We start from the raw sequence: 26,563 nt of genomic DNA, 5'->3' as shown, positions 1-26,563 counted from the left end.
TAATGAAAAATTGTATCATTACTTCTTAGTGTTTGACTACTTGTCTGCAGCCGGATGTGACGTCACATGCAACAAAGGTGTCTAAATGTGGCATTGTTTGATTTCACGTGAATCGATACCCCGTAGAACTGATGGAATTAGGTACCCATCCCTAGACGTAGTCAAAGAAAAATATTGCCTGAGACAGGCTATTACACATCATGAGTAGTTAAATATGTGTATGATCAGATATAAACAGAAATGTATGTTTACTTTGAGAAAACGGCACATATTCGGTGGTCCCAATGCCAAGCAAACTACGCCAAAGTATATTGTCGCTTTTTTCTTTTTTTTAACCAAACCACTTAAGATTTATCATGTGACCCACATCTGTAGTTTTTCTATAAGTGTGGCAGGTTTCGCTCCAGCGAGATCACTTCAACCCTTCCTTAAAAAAAAAAAAAAGGACCTAGTCTGGGGATCGACATTTTTTTTTACAGGGCACCGCCGTAGTGGCGACCCATCAGCGTTCTTGTTCAGTGTATGTCTGCCTTTGAATGGGTCTGTGCTGAAAATGGAACTTGGTTGTACTTGTGCAATGAGAATAAAGTGCTATACAATCCTATATCCCACGTCTCCTCCAGTGGAAACTAATCAAATATTAACAAAGGAATCTTTTTTTTTAAATACCACTCAAGATTCATAGTTCTAAAACAATAGATCAGGTTTGCTTCAAATTAACATTGGCAGACGTTTTTCATCTATTGGCACGATGCCCGTGTTTTGATTTGGTATTCAATGTTTTTCTTTCGACAGCGTTTTCTCTGAAGCGTTTGATCCAAGGCATGTAAAAAAAAATAAAAAATCAATTTAAATGCGCAAAAGAGAAGGAAACGCTCCCAAGCTGCCTGCTTCAGATAATGTCATCTTAAACAAATCCCCTTCGTGTTGTTAAACGGATTAGATTTATAATGCAGACTTTCAACTCACGAGTCTTAACCGTGTAAATATATTCATAAAATATATTCATAAACAGCTCAGAAAGGTGTCTTTTACATCCAAGCAACCATTGCTACTCACCAATACCCTCTATTTCCTACAACGGTCTAGAATAAATATCTAGATGAGGTTAAAGGTACATAAGGTTATGTTTGGGCCTACTGGATACTCAAAAATAACAGTAAAACACACACACATTTACACAGGGCCACTTTGCTTTCTTCACCCTTCATCACTGCAGCTCGCATCCTCGACAGTCGTCCTCGGGCTCGGTGTTGTCGGACGAGTAGGAGCTCTCCTCGCTCACTGTCAAATGCAACACAAATCTCATTATGCAGAGTTGACGACAAGGCACAAACATCACTCAGGCTCATGCGTCAAAAAAAAAAATGTTCACCAAGTATCACGTCTTCAGATAGGGTTTTCATATAACTAGGAGTGTCTTGATCCAATGGAATATCAGCAAAAAAAACAAGGATCGGATTATATAGGCCTACATCTAAAATCTCTGATACAAGCAGTCTGCAGCGTATTACAAAGTTAGCATTTACAATTCCTCCAATAAGCACACAAGTTTCGGTCTTCTATTTCAGTGAAGTTGTTTACAAAAGGCAAACATAGTAGGCTATAAGCTACTAGGAGCTAGCAGCTACACAGCAGCTAAGCACAATAGGACAGAAGCTAGACATACAGTACAGGCCAAAAGTTTGTACACACCTTCTCATTCAATGCGTTTTCTTTATTTTCATGACTATTTTACATTGTAGATTGTCACTGATCGCATCAAAACTATGAATGAACACATGTGGAGTTATGTACGTAACGAAAAAAGGTTAAATAACTGAAAACATGTTTTATATTCTAGTTTCTTCAAAATAGCCACCATTTGCTCTGATTACTGCTTTGCACACTCTTGGCATTCTCTCCATGAGCTTCAAGAAGTAGTCACCTGAAATGGTTTTCACTTTGCAGGTGTGCCTTATCAGGGTTGATTAGTGGAATTTATTGCTTTATCAATGGGTTTGGGACCATCAGTTGTGTTGTGAATGAGAAGGTGTGTCCAAACTTTTGGCCTGTACTGTATGTAGTAAGTGTCCTTAATTAATTGATCAACATTGCAGTCTTAAACAATTGTCCATGTAAACATGTATCAAATAGTTATAACTGCATATCATTTACAAATCTTCAAAGCATTAGGAAGGATTTAATAAAAAATGTGTTCCGATCGTTCAACTTGCCACATCAGGAAAATTCAACTAAACTGTTTTGAGGGCCACATTACGAGGAATATAAGGATCGGGATGCAGGACTTCTCCCTTCACTATTATTCATATTTTGTATATTCCGGAGAACCAGCGCTGGGCGGGTTCGGGTGGGGACTACTCAAGTGTTTACCATAGGTAAACACTTGACTTTAGTTGATTTAGTATGTTGGTCAAAGATCATGACAGTACTCTTGTGTTTTTAAGAATTTGCTGCACAAATGTGAGTCTTTCACAAGTTTTTTTAACCAAACTTGTGGGCCAAATGATGAGAAAAAGAGGACCTAAGAAGGAACCTTGAGGAACACCACTAGCATAACTAAAGAATTAAAACTAATGACTACTGAAGTAAACAAGCTACAGCAACAACTTAGTTACATAAATCACAAAAAGGAGAGGACTTTTCAAGCAAGACTAAAATGTCAATGCAAGGCCAATGTGTTTACAGTGGTCTAAGTTCTTCTATACAACAGGAGCACTCCAGTGTTTTTAGGAATTTGCTGCAAAAATGTTTGTCTCCCAAGTTTTGAACTGAACTCAGGGGGCCGATATGATGTCTACATCATTAGCTTAACTTCACTAATTATGTGGCCACAAGGTGTCGCCAAAAACAATTACTATTATACTTCAACTTCAAGACAGCACAAGTCCATTCCAAACATTTAACAATAAATAGGTCAGTGTTTTTCTTACCTGCCATTGCTCTCTGTTTGAGTAATTGCACTCGAGCAAGCCTTTTCTAACATTCCACACTACAAAGTAGTCGATAACAAATTTTGCTGGACGATATATTGCAAATTATTGCCGGAAAACGATATTATTGCAAGTATACCCTTTCAAATGCAATTAACTTGTATTTCTCCTATATTTCAACATTTTAATTGAAATGTAAGCTTTTAAATACCAAGTTAAATAAAGCAAACAAATAATACAAATAAAATATACCCTGTCTGTAAGCAAAATGTTGCACTTTAATATAAATCACAACCAAAATCAATAAAATAGGCTCTGTCTGTGACGACCTGGTCGCATCGTGATGCGGGGCTCGTTCTCCCAGATATGCAGACGGGCTTCAGACACAGCGTGCAGGTAAGAAAATGATTTATTTAAGGAATAAATCAGAAGGAACAAAGAAAAACGTGCTCATAGCACTTAAGGCAAAAACTAAATGGGCTAGCGTGGGAGCTAGCAAGTAAAAAGAGCCTAGCGTGGAAGCTAGCAGGTACAGAGCAAGTAACAAATGTCGTCAACTGTAGCATAAAGCAAACTAGGAAGCCAGACCGAGTGAGGCCAGGGCAAAGACTAAATAGCCCTCTGATTAGTGCCCGGACAACAGGTGAGCGTCCCGAACACTAACCAGAGGCAGATGTGTGCAATCTGCCGTCATGGCAACTGAAACAAACAAAATCAAGAGGCGCTGAAAACACAAGTGACTACAAAACGTAAACAGACTATGATCCGGGCAGCGGATCATAACAGTAACCAGTAACCCCCCCTTAAAGGACAGATTCCAGATGTCCCTACAAAAACTAAAACCCAAAAAACTAAGATACAGTTCAAGAGTCAAGGGAGGGCGGAGGGAGGGCGGAGGGAGGGCGGAGGGAGGACTTGGTGGTGGGTCGCCAGGCCAAGTGTCCCCGAATCCACCGGGGACGAGTCAGGCGGCGGCGACGAATGGAACGCCGCTGCCGCAGGCAAGGCGGGCAACTACTGAAAGGCCACATCCGTGGCCGCCGAAAAGGTGGGCGTGAGTGGCACCAGAAGTTCAGCAGCCGGAGAGTTTTACGACAACGTCCTGGGCGTCGCTGCTGTTTGCGCCACTGGCCTCCATTCACTGACCTCTGAGAGAGCCGCATGCGGGCCCCTGATTGCTGCTTGCTTAGCCGGACAGCTCGAGGTCGCTGAGACGACGATGAGGGCGAGGAAAGAGCAGGCGTCGTCGTCGTGGAAGCAGGAGCAGGAGGCGTCGTCGTGGAAGCCGGGGCAGGAGGCGTCGTCGTCGCCGTGGAAGCCGGAGCAGGAGGTGTCGTCGCCGTGGAAGCCAGAGCCGGAGGCGTTGTCGTCGCCGTGGAAGCCGGAGCCGTCGCCGTAGAAGCAGGAGGAGACGTCGTCAATGCCGTGGCAGCAGGAGTCGATGTCGTTGCCGTGGAAGTAGGTGCTGGTGCGGAAACCAGTCTTGGAGCCGGTGCTGGTGTGGTAACCAGTCTTGGAGTCGGTGCTGGTGTGGTAACCAGTCTTGGAGTCGATGCTGGTGTGGAAACCAGTCTTGAAGTCGGTGCTGGTGTGGAAACCAGTCTTGGAGTCGGTGCTGGTGTGGAAACCAGTCTTGGAGTCGGTGCTGGTGTGGAAACCAGTCTTGGAGTCGGTGCTGGTGTGGAAACCAGTCTTGGAGTCGGTGCTGGTGTGGAAACCAGTCTTGGAGTCGGTGCTGGTGTGGAAACCAGTCTTGGAGTCGGTGCTGGTATGGAAACCAGTCTTGGAGTAGGTGCTGGTGCGGAAACAAGCCTAGGGGCAGGTGCTGGGCGTGACTTTGGCGGAGGTGGCCTGGCCGGGGGTTGCGGCTTAGCACGCCGAAGGACTGGTGGTGGCGGCCGGGCCGGTGGTTGTGGCTTAGCATGCCGAAGGACTGGTGGTGGCGGTCGGGCCGGAGGTTGCGGCTTAGCAGGCCGAAAGACCGGTGGTGGCGGACAGGCCGGAGGTTGCGGTTTAGCAGGCCAAAAGACCGGTGGCGGCGGTCGGGCCGGAGGTTGCTGCCTGGCTGTGCGCAGCTGTGCCCTCCCACTAGCAAAGCACCCAGTACCCCCCCCCCCCCCCCCCCTTCAAGAAGTGGATCCCAGACGCGTTCTGTGCAGTCTGGAACAGTCTTTAGGGGTGGTGGGGGGAGGTGAGGAGGGGGGTAAACTCCTCCCCTTTTGATTGTCCAAAATGCCCATTATTCTCCCCAATATGGGACTGTCGAGGAGAGTCGTCAAAAGCCTCAATAGCAGGCGGAGTGTCCTCTGCCGCTTGGGATTGTTCCTCCAGTTTAAGTTCTATAAGTACTTTGCGGTACCACTCATCCACCCAAGCCGGACTGTATTTTTCAAGGGGTGTCTCGGAAGATGACTGGGCTGGAACAGGAAGTGGAGTAGGCTGAGCAGCACGTGGCACAGCTGACAGAGGAGGCGGAGCAGGGCTTGAAGCAACAGCAGGCACAGAAGGTCTTGCAGGGCGTGGCAGTTCGGCTGACAGGAACTGAGCTACCCCCGTAGTGGACTGTAAGGACGACCAGGAGGGAGAAAACAGAGGAGTGGGTGGAGCTTGAGCCATAGGGGGTGGGGCCAAAGTAATTGGGGGCGGGGCTTGAAAGTCAGAAGGTGACTGGGACTGACTAGACCTACATTTAACAAAAATGTCCTGATAGTGTTTAACAGTAGAATTAAAGTCATTTGGAGGCGGCTGACAGAAAGAGTTAACAGAATTTAAAAACAAATCTTCGTCTCTAAGTCATCACCAGTGGACGGGATGACGTCATCCGCGCTGGTCTCCAGCTGACTGACAGCCCAATCGGTGAACTGCTTGGCAAAATGAGTGATGGGATTACCAAACATCGGCGGAGGGGAATCCTGGGCTGCTTGGCTGTGTTCCGGAGAGAGAAATTGCGGGAGTGGCGCGTCTCTGTCGCGAGCCGAAGCCGTCTTGTGCGACTTCCGCCTTCGCTAACGCATGTGAGCGGGCTGAGAGCGGACCTCCCCGGGCCAGATGGAGTCGATCGGGACCAAAACACCTCCAGGTCCCCATATCATCTCGTCATCTGGATTACAGCGGAGCGTCTCTGCCTCCATCGCTCGGAGGACCATCCACGCACCTTCATCCACCTCCGCCATGCCCGCTGCGAGAGAGCTTTTTCTTGCTGGCTTCCTACTGTGACGACCGGGGCGCATGATGATGCGGGGCTCGTTCTCCCAGGAATGCAGACGGGCTTCAGACACAGCGTGCAGGTAAGAAAATGATTTATTTAAGGAATAAATCAGAAGGAACAAAGAAAAACGTGCTCATAGCACTTAAGGCAAAAACTAAATGGGCTAGCGTGGGAGCTAGCAAGTAAAAAGAGCCTAGCGTGGAAGCTAGCAGGTACAGAGCAAGTAACAAATGTCGTCAACAGTAGCATAAAGCATACTTGCCAACCCTCCCGGTTTTACCGGGAGACTCCCGGTATTCAGCGCCTCTCCCGATAACCTCCCGGCAGAAATTTTCTCCCGACAAACGCCCGGAATTCAGCCGGAGCTGGAGGCCACGCCCCCTCCAGCTCAATGCGGACCTGAGTGGGGACAGCCTGTTCTCACGTCCGCTTTCCCACAATATAAACAGCTTGCCTGCCCAATGACGTCATAACATCTACGGCTTTTAGAGAGTAGAGTGCACAACTGCGCACACAACAAGGAGACGAAGCAGAAGAACGAGGAAGTTACAGACATGGCGACGCCGTCGACGAGCAAGATGAAGAAATACGCTTGCAAGTTCCAAAACGAATGGAAACAAGAATTTCAGTTCATCCAGGACAGTTCGAAGGGGAAGGGGTATGTTGCCTGTACATTTTGTAGAACAGACTTCTCCATTGAACACGGTGGCCGAAATGATTTACTCATTCATGAACGGGGAGCGAAGCACATGGCGGCGGCAGCGCAGCACCGTTCACAGCCCAGTATTATGGACCACCTCGCAAAATGGAGACCCGATGGTGTGACATATGCCGAGACAAAGATGGCTATGCTGAAGTACAACAATGAGTAGATGAGGGTTGTGTGTGTATATGTGTAAATAAATGAACACTAAAATTCAAGTATTTATTTCATTTATATATATAATAAAATAAATATGTATATACATATATAGCTACAATTCACTGAAAGTTAAGTATTGTATACATTATATTATATATATATATATATATATATATATATATATATATATATATATATATATATATATATATATATATATATATATATATATATATATATATATATATATATATATATATATATATATATATATACATATGAAATACTTGAGTTGGTGAATTCTAGCTGTATATATACTCCCCTCTTAACCACGCCCCCAACCCCCATCTCCCGGTATCGGAGGTCTCAAGGTTGGCAAGTATGGCATAAAGCAAACCGAGTGGGGCCAGGGCAAAGACTAAATAGCCCTCTGATTAGTGCCCGGACAACAGGTGAGCGTCCCGAACACTAACCAGAGGCAGGTGTGTGCAATCTGCCGTCATGGCAACTGAAACAAACAAAATCAAGAGGTGCTGGAAACACAAGTGACTACAAAACGTAAACAGACTATGATCCGGGCAGCGGATCATAACACTGTCTCTGTTAAAGGAGGGGGGGTTGTTGGGCCCTCAAATACACACAATCAAAACAATAAACAAAATGGATGAATAGACTTATACTGTCTTAAGTTAAAGTGGAGTGGTAATTGTTTTTTTGTTCACACTCAGTGGCCACGCTATGCTAATTCATAAAGTTAAGCTCATGATGCAGTAATTTAAATGATGCAGACACGTGTGATACTGGATACTTTCTTTGCCTTGGAGACTTTGTATCTGTAAGTAATATGCAACTAAAACAATTTAATACTTGTTTATATTTATAAATGTAGTGTTTTAATAATGCACAATTGGGAACACTTATTACCCATGTCTAGATAGTATGCTATTGTGTGCTTAGCTGTTGTGTAGCTGCTAGCCTGTTTACCTTTTGTAAATTACTTCACTAATTTACAAGAAGATATAATCCGATACAAATTTTTTTGCTGATATTGGACAGATATCAGTATCAGATCCGGACACTCTTACAATAAATATGCACTGCAGTTCAACTGGTAAATAAAAATGTTTGCAACTTTTTGACCCTTTGACTGAAGAAGCTATAACATCTTCAAGGAATTTATACTTTTTGGGCCCAAGTTTAGATCTCAAGCATTGTTGATGCACAACATACAACGCACCAAAGCTCTAATCCTGGAGTTGTAATAAAAGAAACACCACTAAGTATGATATATTTCAGTGAAAACAATAAAACAATAATTTAGTAACATTGAGCCTCTGTAACAGTGTCAATAATAAACATGTATTTATTTGACACAGCTCTTGTATTGGAGGTGAAATTCAAAAGGTCGGACTTACGCCACTCAGTCTGCACAGGAAGGAAGGCCTTGTCACCGTTCTCCCTGATCATCTCCTCAATCCTATCCAGGAGGTTTGAGACGCTCCTGTCCTTGCCGGGGATCTTACTGTCCAGGACGTGGTAATAGTTCCCACAGTACTCAAGCAGTCTTTGCAGCTCCCGGCCCCCTCTGAGTATGTGCTCCTCAATGGGCGTGCGGCCCAGCCAGTCGCCACAACTGAACAGTACCATGGTGTGGAGGCAGGCGCCGTCACCGAAAAGGGTCTCAATGTGGGACAGAAGCGTTCTCCTCTTCCTGGCCGTGAGGGAGGAGACCACCGGGAGAACCAGTAACAGAGTGTGGGGTCCGGGTCGCAGGAGGGCGGCGCCACGCTGCGACTCCTGGCGGATGCGCTTGGGGGTACGCCGCACTGAGAACCAGTCCCAGCCCGGGGTGTCCACTATGGTTACCCTGCGACCGGACACGAGCGCCTGCCTCCGGAGGCAGAGGTCGGTCTCCTGGCCTGACTCAAAGTACCGACGACCCAGGATGGAGTTCCCCACGGAGCTTTTTCCAACACCCTTCCAGCCCAACAACAGCAACCTCAATTCTGCCCACACAGGTACAGAAAGAAAAGAACGATGAAGTGAGAATAAAAGGTTTTGTAGCACTATAAATCAATTTTCTATCTATTACAGTATAATACTATAGTAAGTCAACTTATAGACGTTATAGAGTAGTCAGTGTACAGCTTGTATAGCAGTATAGATTTACTAGCCACTGAAAATGGCATGACTGTCTAAATATCTGTCAACATAAGTGAGTACCAAGATACTTGTGTCTTGCCTACAGTCAAGCATGGTGGTGGTAGCATCATGGTCTGGGGCTGTATACCTGTAAGTGCTCCCGGCACTGAGGAGCTGCAGTTCGTTAAAGGGGAAACATGATTTTCAACTCTTCAAACGAGATACAACGAAATAGCTGCGCAAATGCAAGGGATGTACTTAGTTTTTGTGTGATGACGTATTTAAGAATGTTATCATAAAAAAAACCAAAATTATATTTTTGAAGTTGTTTTTGTACAAGGATTCTTACCGATTATTTATTGGGATATCTTATGAGCAATAATGAATAACTAGAATATGCAATTTCGGAAGCAATTGTGTGTGAACGCTGAAAAGCCCAAGCCAAATTAAAATTAACTAACAGGCAGTGCACGCCCGCCAGATAGACTTGATTCACAAAAAACTACCTTACAGCATGTATCAGCAAAATGAGCTGAAAAAGCTAGCATGCAAACATTAGCAGCATGCGTCAAGCACGGAATTATATGACCCTGAGGCGTATGTCTGTAAAATTATCTAACAAAAAGCTAACATGCTAACGTTAGCATGCTTACAGTAAGCATGTGTCAAGTACCAAGTTATAGGACTCTGAGGTGTACGCCTGCAAAGTTGGCTGAAAAAGCGAGCATGCTAACTTTAACATGTTAACAGTTAGCATGAGGCAATACCAAGTTATATGATTCTGAATACCTGTAAAATAAGTTTTATAAAAATTAGAATGCTAATGTTAGCATGTTAACATGCTGACAATTAACATGTGTCAAGTACCTACCTATATGATTCTGAGGTGTACATCTTCAAAATAAGCTAAAAAAAACTATCTTGCTAACATTAACATATTAACAGTTAGCATGTGTTAATGTTTAAGTTATATGATTCTGAGGTGGGTACCTTCAAAATTAGCTAAAATAAAGCTAGCACGCTAACACTAACATATTAACAGTTGGTTTGTGTCCATACCAAGTTACATTCATCTGAATAGCTGTAACATTAGCTATAAAAGTTAGCATGCTAATGTGAGGAAGTTAACATGCCAACAGTCAACAAGTGTCAACTACCAAATTATGAGTCTGAGGTGTATACCTGCATAATAAGCTAAAAAGACTACCATGCTAAAATTAACATGTCAACAGTTGGCGTGTATCAAGTACCAACTTTTATGACTCTGAGGTGTATTCTTGCACAATTAGCTTAAAAAGTTAGCATGCTAATGTTAACATGCTAACAGTTAGCATGTGTCAAGCACCAACTTACATGACTCCGAGATCCATACAGTACTTAGTGTAATTGAAATGCAAAAATTCTGGGGAAACCCGGGAATTTTTGTAACTGGGAAAACTTGTTAGTTTGAATGTCCAAGATGAGTTCAATGTGTGATGTCCTCCATTTGCACACATTAAACACAACACAAGCTTCCTGGTACCTCTTGGAGGTCCTCCAATCATCTGCTCCCTCTGTCTGGCGTGCTCCTCCATCCTCATTCTCTCCTCCTCCAGTGCTCGCCTCGCCTGCTCCTCCTCCAGAAGAATCAGTTCGTTCACCTCAAAGTACCAGCCTGCGCAAACATGAACCATTCAATACAGAGTAGTAAAATACGACTTGAGATATAAACAAACCTTGGTTGTCGGTGATCATTTCCTCCACCTTCTCCATCAGTTCAGGTACCTGTGTGGTGTCCTCCGTTTCTTTCCAGTTGTTGTCGAAAGCGTGATACCTGCGGGTAGAAGGACATACGGCTATGGTGTGTCTTTTAATAATTTAAGAGGAGTATCAGGATTGTACCTGCTTCCACATCTCTCCACCAGCCACTGGAGGCTCTCTCCAGTGTTTGCGATGTGCTCCTCAATGAAGACCCCCTTCTGCAGCTTGTCTACCCCAGTGAAGAGCACCATGGAGTATCTCCAGGTTCCTCCCCCCAGGGCCCCTAGCTGCTCCTCGGCGGCCCTCCTCTCAGTGTCTGTGAAAGGCTGAGTGACGGACACTACCAGCAGGATGGCGTGCGGGCCGGGGGGGCACAGGATCGCCCCCATGCAGGGGCCCTCGCTATCCAGGCTGGGCGGGGGCCTCGACGGGCTATCCGACTCCGCGACTGTGTTCCCGTTATCGTCCGCTTCGGTGTCGTCCTCCGCGTCACTGGGGATGACCCACGGGGGTGTGTCCACCACCGTGACCCGACGGCCGAAGATCTCCGTCTGACCCACGTTGCTGTGAGTAGTCTCCGTCCCCGCGTCAAAGACTTCCTCCCCCAGGATGGTGTTGGCTGAGGAGGTCTTGCCAGATTTTGGACCCCCGAGGATGAGCAGTCTGCGCTCAGGGGGGTGACGACCCCTCTGGTCCCCTGTCGAAACTAAGGAACATCCGTTGTTTAGATCAGTGTTTTTCAACCTTTTTTGAGCCAATCCAGCGGCACACCACTATCAGAAAATGTAAAAAGGAAACTTGGCAATTAAAGTCCATCCATCCATCCATCCATCCATTTTCTACCGCTTGTCCTGTTCAGGGTCGCGGGGGGCGCTGGAGCCTATCTCAGCTGCATTTGGGCTGAAGGCGGGGTACACCCTGAAGAGTCGCCACCTCATCGCAGGGCCAACACAGATAGACAGACAACATTCACACTCACATTCACACTTTAGGGCCAATTTAGTGTTGCCAATCAACCTATCCCCAGGTGCATGTCTTTGGAGGTGGGAGGGAGCCGGAGTACCCGGAGGGAACCCACGCAGTCACAGGGAGAACATGCAAACTCCACACAGAAATATCCCGAGCCCAGGATCGAACCCAGGACCTTCTCATCAAATACCTGATGCAGTTGTTCGATATGACTTCAAACCATAACCATACATGCAAGGGGGGGTTCCCACATCTGCGGTCCCCTCCAAGGTTTCTCATTGTCATCCCATTGGGTTCAATCAATCAATCAATCAATCAATCAATGTTTATTTATATAGCCCTAAATCACAAGTGTCTCAAAGGGCTGTACAAGCCACAACGACATCCTCGGTACAGAGCCCACATACGGGCAAGGAAAACTCACCCCAGTGGGACGTCAATGTGAATGACTATGAGAAACCTTGGAGAGGACCGCATATGTGGGTAACCCCCCCCCCCCCCTCTCTAGGGGAGACCGAAAGCAATGGATGTCGAGTGGGTCTGACATAATATTGTGAAAGTCCAACACATCAGCGAGAGTCCAGTTCATAGTGGGGCCAGCAGGAACCATCCCGAGTGGAGACGGGTCAGCAGCGTAGAGATGTCCCCATCTGATGAACAGGCTAGCGGTCCACCCCGGGTTTGGAGCAGAGTAGAAAAGAAAAGAAAAGAAACGGCAGATCAACTGGTCTAAACAGGGAGTCTATTTAAAGGCTAGAGTATACAAATGAGTTTTAAGATGAGACTTAAATGCTTCTACTGAGGTAGCATCTCTAACTTTTACCAGGAGGGCATTCCATAGTATTGGAGCCCAAATAGAAAACGCTCTATAGCCCGCAGACTTTTTTTGGGCTCTGGGAATCACTAATAAGCCGGAGTTCTTTGAACGCAGATTTCTTGCCGGGACATATGGTACAATACAATCGGCAAGATAGGCAGGAGCTTGACCGTGTAGTATTTTATACGTAAGTAGTAAAACCTTAAAGTCGCATCTTAGGTGCACAGGCAGCCAGTGCAAGTGAGCCAGTATAGGCGTAATATGATCAAACTTTCTTGTTTTTGTCAAAAGTCTAGCAGCCGCATTTTGTACCAACTGTAATCTTTTAATGCTAGACATAGGGAGGCCCGAAAATAAAACGTTACAGTAATCAAGACGAGATGTAACGAACGCATGGATAATGATCTCAGCATCGCTTGTGGACAAAATGGGACGAATTTTAGCGATATTACGGAGATGAAAGAAGGCCGTTTTTGTAACACTCTTAATGTGCGACTCAAACGAGAGAGTTGGGTCGAAGATAATACCCAGATTCTTTACAGAGTCACCTTGTTTAATTGTTTGGTTGTCAAATGTTAAGGTGGTATTTTTAAATAGATGTCTGTGTTGAGCAGGACCGATAATCAGCATTTCCGTTTTCTTAGCGTTGAGTTGCAAAAAGTTAGCGGACATCCATTGTTTAATTTCATTAAGACACGCCTCCAGCTGACTACAATCCGGCGTGTTGGTCAGCTTTAGGGGCATGTAGAGTTGGGTGTCATCAGCATAACAGTGAAAGCTAACACCGTATTTGCGTATGATGTCACCTAGCGGCAGCATGTAAATACTAAAGAGTGCAGGGCCAAGAACCGAACCCTGGGGAACTCCGCACGTTACCTTAACATAGTCCGAGGTCACATTGTTATGGGAGACACACTGCATCCTGTCAGTAAGATAAGAGTTAAACCAAGACAAGGCTAAGTCTGTCATCCCAATACGCGTTTTGATACGCTCTAATAAAATATTATGATCAACAGTATCGAAAGCGGCGCTAAGATCAAGAAGCAGCAACATAGATGAAGCATCAGAATCCATCGTTAGCAATAGATCATTAGTCATTTTTGCGAGGGCTGTCTCCGTAGAGTGATTTGGGTTGAGTTTTTTCTTGCCCTGATTTGGGATGTGAGCCGAGGATGTCATTGTGGCTTGTGCAGCCCTTTGAGACACTTGTGATTTAGGGATATATAAGCAAACATTGATTGATTGATTGATTGATTGATTGATTGATAATATCGACTGTGGAACTTGGATTTATGAAACCCGTCATTGTACGAGCTTTTTATTCATCTGAACCACAGGCCAAATAAAAATATGCTTTGTTGTACGAATGTTTCATTGTGTGCCGAGCAGTACAGCCATTTTGTGCCCGGCAGCACAGCCATTCAGTCAGCAGAGCAATGGCTGTTGTTAACTACTCCTCTGCTTTATGCACCTTTTTATTAGTGTTTATCCAACTTTTTTGTAGTTTTGGCGAAAAAAAAAGCATTGGAGAAGCGCTGAGGGGTTTAATACATTCAGGAAGTATCCACAGCATTGTGGACACTGCCTCAACCTCCCTTCCGCTGCACGCCGAGACAAGTAACCTACACATGGATGTTATTCTTTATTCCTAATCATTGTAGCGACCTGGCTGTTAAAGTTAAGGAGTTTTGTGATTTCAAACTGTGAGTGCGCCACAGGGCTAGTGACAGTGCGTGTGCGTGTCAGCAGGGCAGCTGCAAGGGAGGACAGTTGAGCAAATTGTTGTTTTAGCTTTGTTATTAAATAAACACAAATTGTTATTTGTGTTTGATGGGGAAATTTGTAAATAGAACACTAATCTTAACCCTGTTCGGGAACCATTTATGTTCGGAAATCGAAGTTACACGGCTTTATATATTTTTTATATATTTTCTATATAAGCCGCTGACAACTACTCCTTTTTTCTTTTCATTCCTGTCAAAAACTTCTCTATCACGTCCTCTATTTTAGCTCTTCACACTTGTTCCCGTGTACTTACTACATCGTAGAGGGAGCCTGTTGATTAGATTAAGCACTGCTGCCACCTAGCTGCAGGCTTGTGTTGTCGTTCTAACATGAATACCAGAGTGTAGACACAAATAATAAATATCTCGACCCACCGCTTGAGAAACACTGCACTAAGAGTTGTCAATGTGTGTCATTAAAATAAGAAAACACTTGAAGGGCATTATTATTCGGCCCTGTGATGATACACCTCTGACCTGGGGGCCAAATCCAACCCAGGAATGACACCACACGGGCCCCCGAGTTTAGTTTAAAACTTCAGAGACAAAACATTTTTGCAGCAAATTCCTAAAAACACTAGAGTGCTCCTGTTGTACAGAAGAACTTGGACCATTGTAAACACATTGGCAGATCCTTGCATTGACATTTTAGCCATGCTAGACATAAAACACTGACGTCCAAACTTGCGATCTACATAACTGAGGAGTTCCTCAAGGCATCCCTTTAAGTCCTCTCCTGTTTTGGCAGTTACACATTTTTTTCATAATGTGATTTATGTAACTAAGATGTTGCAGCAGCTTGTTTATTTCAGATGTCAGTAGTGATGTGTTCAACTTCCTCAGTTATACTAGTTCCTCAAGGTTCCATCTTAGGTCCTCTCTTTTTCTCTATTTGGGCTATTTACAGCAACCTTTGAGGAAAAAAATAGGAAAACTGACGAAAAAAAGTGGAGAATTTCAATCAGCACTAAAATTAAGACTACATATCCTGCAATTGCACTATATTTTACCTTTAGATCATCTACCAACCTCTCTGGCTGTCTATTTGACACTTACATGTACTGTACCACAGAATATTTAGGTTTTTCTTAGTAGATAATTTACTAGCATCATTATCTTTGGAAATGTAATGTACAATTCTATAACATGCATGCAAAGAACTCAGAAAACGTTTCCTATTTGGCAACTCTAACCTGTAGCCACGCCCCCGCGGGTAATGTACTTCCTGTGTTGTGACCTCTGTTTACATCCGTCACGTCCAAAATATACCTTCTCGTTGGCTATTCATAAATACTCTAGAACTACAACTGGTTAAGAACTTACAGTGTTTGGATTGTAATCATCTAAATATGTTGAGCAGCAAAGTAAAAAGCCGTCAACGTTGTGGCTCAGAGAGCAAACGGAGGCAACGACAAGTAAGATAACTAGATTATGCTAACGAGCGTTCAACAAATTTTTTTTGGATTCTATTTTTTTATATTTCATAAAAGTGATATTTTGACGGGAAAATTTATGTTTTAAAATGCGGGTTTTCGCGGACATTTCACATGCCTGTATTTAAGTAGTGCCCTGCGAGTTTAGGTAAAAAAATGTCAATACATTTTTGAAGCAGATTCTTAAAAACATTTTAGTGCTGTCATAGAGAGGATCTTTGATTATAGCACAGCACTGCTGTAAATCTAACAACATAAATAGGCTAAAATCAAATGTCTACTGCAGAGGATGCTGGTTCTACAGAATATACAAAATAAGAATAACCGTCAAGGGAGGACCCATCAGCTTTTTGTAAATGTGGCCCCTGAAGGATTTGAATATTTTTTTAATGCTAACTACATATATTGCTAGCATACACATACACCTAATAAAATAAGTATATTGATCTTACCATTATATTTCTGCATGCTATCATTAGGTGTTACTGTAAATGGTTAGTTTTAAAGTCACACATATTAAAAGACACACTACCTGTGTTGGCCCTGAGGTGGCGACTTGTCCAGTATGTACCCCGCCTTCCGCCCGAGTGCAGCTGGGATAGGCTCCAGTGCCCTCCGTTACCCGGAGAAATGTGCGGTAGAAAATGGATGGATAGATGGACAATACAGCCCTGACATGAGGGCGAGAGGTATTTTGGTGCGGCAGTAATCATCAAGACAAGCCAGCAAAGGTGCCGTTACCATCGAAACCAGAGTCAGATGGGACAAAGACAACCCAAACCCCCTTTATTTTGAAAAGAATATCAGTCCTTGGGACAAAGGAAAATATTTTGTGAGGAGCCGGAGGTGGCAGGATTTCTCCTCTTCCTGCTTATGGGCATGAGGGAATTATTTGCTTTAAACCAGGGGTGTCAAACGTATGGCCTAAGGGCAGCAGCTTGTTTAGGCCTACAAACAGGTTTTATCCGGCACGCGAGATGAGTTTGCTAAGTATAAAAATTTACCTGAAATTTTTAAACGAAAGAAACAGCTGTTCTAAATGTGTCCACTGGATGTCACAATAGCAATTCTTTTTATCTTTGTAGATGATGCTACATATGTACAAAATAAACCACATGATGTTAGTACATCAGTCGAGGAAAATGATCAAATACATAAATAACATACTGTAATATGATTTTGATAAAACATTTTTATCTTGATAGATTAAAAATTAACACCAATGAGTTGACTGATGAACATTATCACATAATTTATTCAGAAATAGGCGCTCCAAACCATAATTGATAGCTGTGGTCTTACACAAATAATACATGAACCCACACATCGCAACGGTAATACAATAGATCTAGTGCTTGTCAGGGGTGTCACCACCTCCAAAGTTATGATACTTCCATATACTAAAGTAATGTCCGATCATTACCTTATAAAATTTGAAGTTTTGACTCATTGTCAACAAGCTAATAATCATAATAACTGCTATAGCGGCCGCAACATTAATGCTGCCACAACGATGACTCTTGCTGACCTACGGCCTTCGGTAATGGCACCATTCCCAAATTATGTCGGCTCTATTGATAACCTCACTAACAACTTTGACGATGCCTTGCGCGAAATTATTGATAGTATAGCACCGCTAAAGCAAAAAAGGGCCCCTAAAAGGCGCACCCCATGGTTTACAGAAGAAATTAGAGCTCATAAATTATCATGTAGAAAGCTGGAACGCAAATGGCGCGCGACTAAACTTGAGGTTTTCCATCAAGCATAGTTTAATAACTTATAAACGCATGCTTACCTTAGCTAAAGCTAAATATTACTCAAATCTCATCCGTCTCAACAAAAACGATCCTAAATTTCTGTTTAGTACAGTAGCATCGCTAACCCAACAAGGGACTCCTCCCAGTAGCTCCACCCACTCGGCAGAAGATTTTATGAATTTCTTTAATAAGAAAATTGAACTCATTAGAAAGGAGATTAAAGACAACGCATCCCAGCTACAACTGGGTTCTATTAACACAGATACGACTGTATATACGACGGACACTGCCCTTCAAAATAGTCTCTCTATTTTTGATGAAATAACATTAGAGGAATTATTACAGCGTGGAAGTGGGATAAAACAAACAACATGTTTACTTGACCCACTTCCTGGGAAACTTATCAAGGAACTGTTTGTATTATTAGGTCCATCAGTGTTAAATATTATAAACGTATCACTTTCCTCCGGCACTGTTCCCCTAGCATTCAAAAAAACGGTTATTCATCCTCTGCTCAAAAGACCTAACCTCGATCCTGACCTCATGGTAAACTACCGACCGGTCTCCCACCTTCCGTTTATTTCCAAAATTCTCGAAAAAATTGTTGCACAACAGCTAAATGAACACTTAGTGACTAACAATCTCTGTGAACCTTTTCAATCCGGTTTCAGGGCAAATCACTCTACGGAGACAGCCCTCGCAAAAATGGCTAATGATCTATTGCTAACGATGGATTCTGATGCGTCATCTATGTTGCTGCTTCTTGATCTTAGCGCCGCTTTCGATACCGTCGATCATAATATTTTATTAGAGCGTATCAAAACACGTATTGGTATGTCAGACTTGGCCTTGTCTTGGTTTAACTCTTATCTTACTGACAGGATGCAGTGTGTCTCCCATAACAATGTGACCTCGGACTATGTCAAGGTAACGTGCGGAGTTCCCCAGGGTTCGGTTCTTGCCCTGCACTCTTTAGTATTTACATGCTGCCGCTGGGTGACATCATACGCAAATACGGTGTTAGCTTTCACTGTTATGCTGATGACACCCAACTCTACATGCCCCTAAAGCTGACCAACACGCCGCATTGTAGTCAACTGGAGGCGTGTCTTAATGAAATTAAACAATGGATGTCCGTTAACTTTTTGCAACTCAATGCTAAGAAAACGGAAATGCTGATTATCGGTCCTGCTAGACACCGACATCTATTTAATAATACCACCTTAACATTTGACAACCAAACAATTACACAAGGCGACTCGGTAAAGAATCTGGGTATTATCTTCGACCCAACTCTCTCGTTTGAGTCACACATTAAGAGTGTTACTAAAACGGCCTTCTTTCATCTCCGTAATATCGCTAAAATTTGTTCCATCTTGTCCACTAGCGATGCTGAGATCATTATTCATGCGTTCGTTACGTCTCGTCTCGATTACTGTAACGTATTATTTTCGGGTATCCCTATGTCTAGCATTAAAAGATTACAGTTGGTACAAAATGCGGCTGCTAGACTTTTGACAAAAACAAGAAAGTTTGATCATATTACGCCTATACTGGCTCACTTGCATTGGCTTCCTGTGCACTTAAGATGCGACTTTAAGGTTTTACTACTTACTTATAAAATACTACACGGTTTAGCTCCAGCCTATCTCGCCGATTGTATTGTACCATATGTCCCGGCAAGAAATCTGCGTTCAAAGAACTCCGGCTTATTAGTGATTCCCAGAGCCAAAAAAAAAGTCTGCGGGCTATAGAGCGTTTTCTATTCGGGCTCCAGTACTCAGGAATGCCCTCCCGGTAACAGTTAGAGATGCTACCTCAGTAGAAGCATTTAAGTCCCATCCTAAAACTCATTTGTATAATCTAGCCTTTAAATAGACCCCCCTTTTTAGATCAGTTGATCTGCCGTTTCTTTTCTTCTCTCCTCTTCTCCCCTGTCCCTTGGGAGGGGGAGTTGCATAGGTCCGGTGGCCATGGATGAAGTTCTGGCTGTCCAGAGTCGGGACCCCGGGTGGACCACTAGCCTGTGCATCGGTTGGGGACATCTCTGCGCTGCTAACCCGTCTCCGCTCAGGATGGTTTCCTGCTGGCCCCACTATGCACTGGACTCTCGCTGATGTGTTGGATCCACTGTGGACTGGACTTTCACAATATTATGTCAGACCCACTCGACATCCATTGCTTTCGGTCTCCCCTAGAGGGGGGGGGTTACCCACATATGCGGTCCTCTCCAAGGTTTCTCATAGTCATTCACCGACGTCCCACTGGGGTGAGTTTTTCCTTGCCCGTATGTGGGCTCTGTACCGAGGATGTCGTTGTGGCTTGTGCAGCCCTTTGAGACACTTGTGATTTAGGGCTATATAAATAAACATTGATTGATTGATTGATTGATTGAAAATATAAATAACGACAAATAAAGTATATACACTATTAACCGCAACATGTAAGTGTAAAAAAACAACAACATTATGGTTTGTACAATTTCAGAATGTGCTTGTTCTACTTTTAAACAAAGAAAATAATCTGAAGTTGTCTTTATTTTTAAGTTTTTGTGCCGTGATTTTACAAGTACGGCCCACTTGCGAGTAGATTTTTCTCCATGTGGCCCCCGATCAAAAATGAGTTTGACACCCCTGCTTTAAACAATCTCACTGTCAAATAAATCTAAGATGGTGAATCTGGAAATTGACAACAACTTGGTGAGCTTTATTAGAGATTAAAAGAACACGCATCGGAGAAAAAGTTCTCCTCTCTTCACCCCCAAAACAATTTAGTCGAATATCCCTGATCTACACTATATTGCCAAAAGTATTTGGCCACCTGCCTGTACTCACATAGGAACTTGAAGTGCCATCCCATGGAATTTTCCAAAATGTTTTGGTATCCTGGAGGATTCAAAGTTCCTTTCACTGGAACTAGGGGGCCTGGCCCAACTCCTGAAAAACAACTCCACACCATAATTCCTCCTCCACCAAATTTTACACTCGGCACAATGCAGTTCGAAATGTAGTGTTCTCCTGGCAACCTCCAAACCCAGACTCGTCCCATCAGATTGCCAGATGGAAAAGCGTGATTCATCACTCCGGAGAAGGCGTCTCCACTGCTCTAGAGTCCAGTGGCGACATGCTTTACACCACTGTATCCGACGCTTTGCATTGGACTTGGTGATGTATGGCTTAGATGCAGCTGCTCGGCCATGGAAACCCATTCCATGAAGCTCTCTGCGTACTGTACGTGGGCTAATTGGAAGGTCACATGAAGTTTGGAGCTCTGTAGCAAATGACTGTGCAGAAAGTCTTTGCACTATGCGCTTCAGCATCCGCTGACCCCTCTATGTCAGTTTACGTGGCCTACCACTTGGTGGCTGACTTGCTGTTGTTCCCAAACTCTTCACTTTTCTTATAATAAAGTTGACTTTGGAATATTTAGGAGCGAGGAAATTTCTCCACTGGATTTGTAGCACAGGTGGCATCCTATGACAGTTTCACACTGGAAATCACTGAGAGCGGCACATTCTTTAACAAATGTTTGTAGAAACAGTCTCCATGCCTAAGTTCTTGATTTTATACACCGGGCATAGTGATTAGGACACCTGATTCTCATTATTTGGATGGGTGGCCAAACATTTTTGGCCATATAGTGTACCTGTTGGAGAAAACCCTGGTTTAGACTCTACTGGAAACACAGGCCTAAGTTTTGAGTCCTTATCTTTGAGAACTCCTTTGCTACTTTACTTCTCCTTTACCGACTCAAACGTAGTCCTCCTTAATCTCCCTCTCAGCGTGCCTCCCTTTTTGCTTCGCTTCCATCCAAAAAGGAATATGGGTCAGAGAGGAGGACCCTTGGACACGTTCCAGGGAGCGCGCCATATGCACAAAAATGACTATATCCTAATAAGTGAAGTTACGAGCCGGAGCACGGTGCACGCTGCGATAAAACAGTGAGGCGGGAAAATGTGTACGATCCGCTCCCTCTGCAGGGGTGATGAAAAGGGGGGCGTAATATGGGGAGGACAACAGGGTTTATTGAGTCATCTTGTTCCTCGCTGCTGAACGCATGGGGGACTAAAGCAACAGTTTCACAAACAGGACTGAGGATGACAACTTTTCAGCACGGCAAAAGGATGAAAACACACTTACCAGTGTCAGAGGCAGAGGACACAGCAGCCATCTTGTGTGTAGTAGAACCTCTGGTGTTCTCCACCTCCGCCCCCCTCCTTCGTCTCCTTCTCGCCTCCACGGTGGATCCCTCCTGTCGGCCCCTTCAGGGAGAGGAGCGAGCGGCGCCTGCGATGGATCCTGTGTCGGGTGCAGAAGGGTGGCAGCTCAATTCCTCCCTGACCCTCATTCTACTGCAGCACTCTCTGTTGTCTACACTCGCCATTCAAACTCTCCTCTCTCTTTTTTTGGGGGGCAATCTTTTAACCCCTCACTCCACTATTTCCTGTTTCTTCCTCTTCTGCGTACTCTTTTTTATCTCATTTATCCATCCGCGCTGCAGCACGAGCAGAAAGATGTCATCATTCCTTGATGGAGGAGAGAACGCTGTTGCTCAGCAGCAGCATCATCATCTTCATCATCATCAGTGGGCACAGGATGCAGACTGCAGCTAGGAGGACAGATGGATAGACAAGAGAAGGAGAAGGGAGGGAGGGAGAAAGAAGCAAGAACACACTATTTACAGCTGCATGTATCCTGCAGCAGCACCAACTTGCAGATAGGGATGACGTAGACGGCATGGATAAATTCTTCATGCGCTGCCACGTGTTACGTAACCCACAAAACGCCTAAACATAGCACGTTATATTATCCGTGTTGACAGCGGTGCGTCAATGGCGTGAATTATTGCTGAGCTATGAAAGTTTTACGCTAAACTGAATAAAAAATCAGCTAGCCAATCCGTTTAAAGGTTAAACAGAGAGTGTGACGTCACTATAGTGCCTTTTTTAAGGAATGTTTGGCTATTAAATTTAACACATAGTAAAAGTGTCTATACGTTAGAAGAAAAAAACAGTTTGCTTTAGTTTATTTTTTTATTTTTATGTTTTTCATTGGTTTATCTCAATTTTATTTTGAAATACAAAAAAATCACATTGAAAAACAAAGTGTTCTTTTTTTCAGCGTCAAGAGCAAAATGTACAAAATTTGTATTTCAAAATTTCACATGACAAAAATTAAAATTATCAATGAACAGAAAGAGAAAAAAAGGAGATCGGAGACAAACAATTCTCATATCCCCACACAGGAACCGGAAGTTGCTATGTAAAGACAATAATGCAAACTCTTTTTTTTTTTTTCTTAATTTATTTTTTTTTACATTTTTTACTGAACAACAAACATACATTTATAATTCACTTTCAACAACAAGGAAATAAAACAAAAGCAAATACGGATAAAAAATTTTATCATAAAAAAAAACCCAAAAAAAACGGGCTACCTAAATCACTTTAAATGTTTTTAAATGATATTCATTCGTGTCCTGTAAAATTTTGTTTTAAATTAAACTGGTCCTAAAATGCATTTTATTTTTGTGCAATACTAAACTATTTAAATCCTACAGTATAGCGTCGCTAATAGCTAGCTGGTAACCAGCACACTATAGCTATCTTAAATGCTAACATAATTAATATAAATATCTAATCATGTATTTGATATTTAAATTTGTGAAAAATCTTCAAGGAATATTTTTTTTTCTTTTTTTGAAGGTCTAATCAACTGTAGAAGACCTCTGGAATAGAAAATAGCATTAATGTATATTTATTTTTTGAGGCTTGGAAAATATTTCAGCAATGCATTAGTATTTTTTCTTTTTTTTTTATTGAACAACAAATATACATTTATAATTCACACAAAAGTCAAGGCACTTTCAACAACAAGGAAATAAAACAAAAGCAAATACAGATAACAAATTAAATAATAAAAATAAAAACACGGGCTACCTAAATCACTTTAAATTATTTTAAATGATATTCATTTGTGTCCTGTAACATTTTGTTTTAAATTAAACTGGTCCTAAAATGCATTTTATTTTTGTGCAATACTAAGCTATTTAAATCATACAGTATAGCGTCGCTAATAGCTAGCTGGTAACTAGCACACTATAGCTATCTTAAATGCTTATGTAGTAGAATTTCTGACCTTTGACCTATATTGCATGTCTAATGGGAATATACGCTCATTTGATTTCTTTCCTATTCTGTGCCAGTGGGACAAAAGTGAATGTTAAGTCGTGCCAACCTGTCTACAGAATGTGTTGACTGTCTAAAGGATTCGAGTTGTTATGGAACAGATAGGGAAAACAACAAGACATTGACGCATTTAGATAACAAACTATGACGCACAAGAGACATATAAAAAATGGCAGAAGACCGGAACTCGACAGTGATTTTGGCTTGTGTGTGTCTTGTTTGCTCCGGAGTGACATGTGGTCTGTCTGCACGGCCAACTCAATTCAACCTGCACTTCTGATAATGGGTAAATAAATTTGTTGTACTAAACTACTTTTGTTGCCTGTTTAAGCTTCGGACAATCCACTATACAAATTGGCGTCACGAACAGGATGGTTTAGAAGCTACAGGTCGACAGCCGATCCCGCTCTCTCAGTCAGGCAGACAGTGTGCTGCACGCGCGCATAACAAGGTAAGCGTTTTGCTTAAAGTGTAAACATTTTCTGCCTGGAGAGAGCCGGATCGATAAGACTAATTGCTGAATCTATTTTTGATAAAAGATAGGTTTAGTCAGGTTCTCCAAAAACAACCTGGACTGGGGTAAATTATGGTTGGATTGAGTTGTTTTATATGTGATCATTTGTCTGTGTGTTTGTTGAAAACTTGTGATTTCTTGTTTTTAACATAAGGGGATTGTTGATAGAATTTTGGTGGTTTGGAGTGTAGAAGCATAGACGATGTGAGACGAAAAATTTCTTTTAACCTCTTCATCCTCTGTCGTTGTCGGCAGAGGATGCTTTTTTCTGCAAGTACATTAGGTTAGCCGGAGTTGGATACAGCTAAATTATAGGCAAGAGTTGCTAAACTGGTGTGACATTTGGCCCATACAAATTGATGACGTCTATGAAGGTGCGACATATCTGTTTATGTGGAAACTGCAGCGGTGGGAAAAGCCTCTTATAGGTGACCGCTCATTGACTCCGGTAAAGGAGATCAACTGAGCGTATAGCTGTCACGACAAATTTGGAAATTTGCTGCAAATAGACAGGTATTGATCGGGCTGCATATGGTAGAGCTTTGGTGAAACTTGGTGAAACTGTATGGACTGACCAGACACGAGTCTGTAGGATTGCTGTTACGACCTGGTCGCATCGTGGTGCGAGGTGTTCTCCCAATGATGCAGACGGGCTCGGACACAGCTTGCAGGTAGGAAAATGATTTATTTTCACAAATCAGACAGAAAAAACAAAAACGACTAGCATGGGAGCTAGCAAGCAAAATAATCTAGCTTGAGAGCTAGCAGGAAGCAAAGTGGTCGTAACTTGTTGCATGAGAACAAACTAGGAAGCCAGGCAGAGTGCTGCCCGGGCGAAGACTAAATAGCCCTCTGATTAGCGCTCGGGCAACAGGTGCGCGTCCCGAAACGCTAACCAGAGGCAGGTGAGCAAAATCTGCCGTCATGGCAACAGAAACAAAACACACGTGACACTAAACTGTAACCAAACTGTGATCCGAGCAGCGGATCCTCACAGTACCCCCCCCTAAAAGGACAGATTCCAGATGTCCCTTGAAAACAAAAAAAACAACTGGAACCCCCAAAAAAAAAGCAATAGTTCACGAGTCAAGGGCGGGCGGGGGGGTGACTTGGTGGTGGGTCGCCAGGCCACGTGTCCCCGAATCCACCGGGGAAGGGTCAGGTGGCGGCGGCGAATGGAACGCCGCCGCCGCTGGCGAGGCGGGCGAGGCGGGCGACCACGGTAAGGCCACATTCGTGGCCGCCGAGAAGGTGGGCGTGAGTGGCGCCAGAATCTCAGCAGCCTCTGAGTCCTCGAGGGCTGCATGCGGGGACCTGCTTTCCGCTTGCGCCGCCGGACCACTCGAGGTCGCTGAGATGTCGCCGTGGAAGCGGTGGGAGTCGCTGTCGTGGCAGCCGGAGTCGCTGTCGTGGCAGCAGGAGTCGCTGTCGTGGCAGCAGGAGTCGCTGTCGTGGCAGCAGGAGTCGCTGTCGTGGCAGCAGGAGTCTCTGTCGTGGCAGCAGGAGTCGCTGTCGTGGCAGCAGGAGTCGCTGTCGTGGCAGCAGGAGTCGCTGTCGTGGCAGCAGGAGTCGCTGTCGTGGCAGCAGGAGTCGCTGTCGTGGCAGCAGGAGTCGCTGTCGTGGCAGCAGGAGTCGCTGTCGTGGCAGCCGGAGTCGCTGTCGTGGCAGCCGGAGTCGCTGTCGTGGCAGCCGGAGTCGCTGTCGTGGCAGCCGGAGTCGCTGTCGTGGCAGCAGGAGTCGCTGTCGTGGCAGCAGGAGTCGCTGTCGTGGCAGCCGGGGTCGCTGTCGTGGCAGCCGGAGTCGCTGTCGTGGCAGCCGGAGTCGCTGTCGTGGCAGCCGGAGTCGCTGGTGCGAGAACCAGTCGTGGTACAGGTACTGGTGCGAGAACCAGCCGTGGTGCAGGTACTGGTGCGAGAACCAGCCGTGGTGCAGGTACTGGTGTGAGAACCAGCCGTGGTGCAGGTACTGGTGCGAGAACCAGCCGTGGTGCAGGTACTGGTGCGAGAACCAGCCGTGGTGCAGGTACTGGTGCGAGAACCAGCCGTGGTGCAGGTACTGGTGCGAGAACCAGCCGTGGTGCAGGTACTGGTGCGAGAACCAGTCGTGGTGCAGGTACTGGTGCGGGAACCAGCCTAGGAGCAGATACTGGTGCGGGAACCAGCCGAGGTGCAGGTACTGGTGTGGGAACCAGCCGAGGTGCAGGTACTGGTGTGGGAA

General features: G+C 44.2%; 1 protein-coding gene across 1 annotated transcript; it reads right to left on the bottom strand.

Moving 5' to 3' along the window:
* LOC133642966 (GTPase IMAP family member 8-like) lies at positions 1–22,368 on the bottom strand. Its single transcript, XM_062037389.1, has 6 exons — positions 21,785–22,368; positions 11,027–11,591; positions 10,861–10,958; positions 10,668–10,799; positions 8,419–9,009; positions 1–1,284 (listed from the first exon to the last, which is right to left on the bottom strand). Exons 1-6 carry the CDS (start codon positions 21,813–21,815, stop codon positions 1,211–1,213), a joined length of 1,491 nt encoding a protein of 496 aa, XP_061893373.1. The 5' UTR covers positions 21,816–22,368; the 3' UTR covers positions 1–1,210.
* Positions 22,369–26,563: the final 4,195 nt, after the last annotated feature.

Source organism: Entelurus aequoreus, linkage group LG25, assembly GCF_033978785.1.
Source record: "Entelurus aequoreus isolate RoL-2023_Sb linkage group LG25, RoL_Eaeq_v1.1, whole genome shotgun sequence".
Classification (NCBI taxonomy): domain Eukaryota; kingdom Metazoa; phylum Chordata; class Actinopteri; order Syngnathiformes; family Syngnathidae; genus Entelurus; species Entelurus aequoreus.
The sequence above is the reverse complement of the archived record's forward strand: the minus strand, read 5'-3'. Positions and strand labels throughout refer to the sequence as shown.

Coding starts and splice junctions, on each gene's coding strand:
- LOC133642966 (XM_062037389.1), bottom strand. CDS start 21,815: ATGGCTGCTGTGTCCTCTGCCTCTGACACTG. Junction 11,592..21,784: donor GTCCTCTGCCTCTGACACTG/GTAAGTGTGTTT, acceptor GATGTTCCTTAG/TTTCGACAGGGGACCAGAGG. Junction 1,285..8,418: donor TCCTGTGCAGACTGAGTGGC/GTAAGTCCGACC, acceptor TGCATTTGACAG/TGAGCGAGGAGAGCTCCTAC.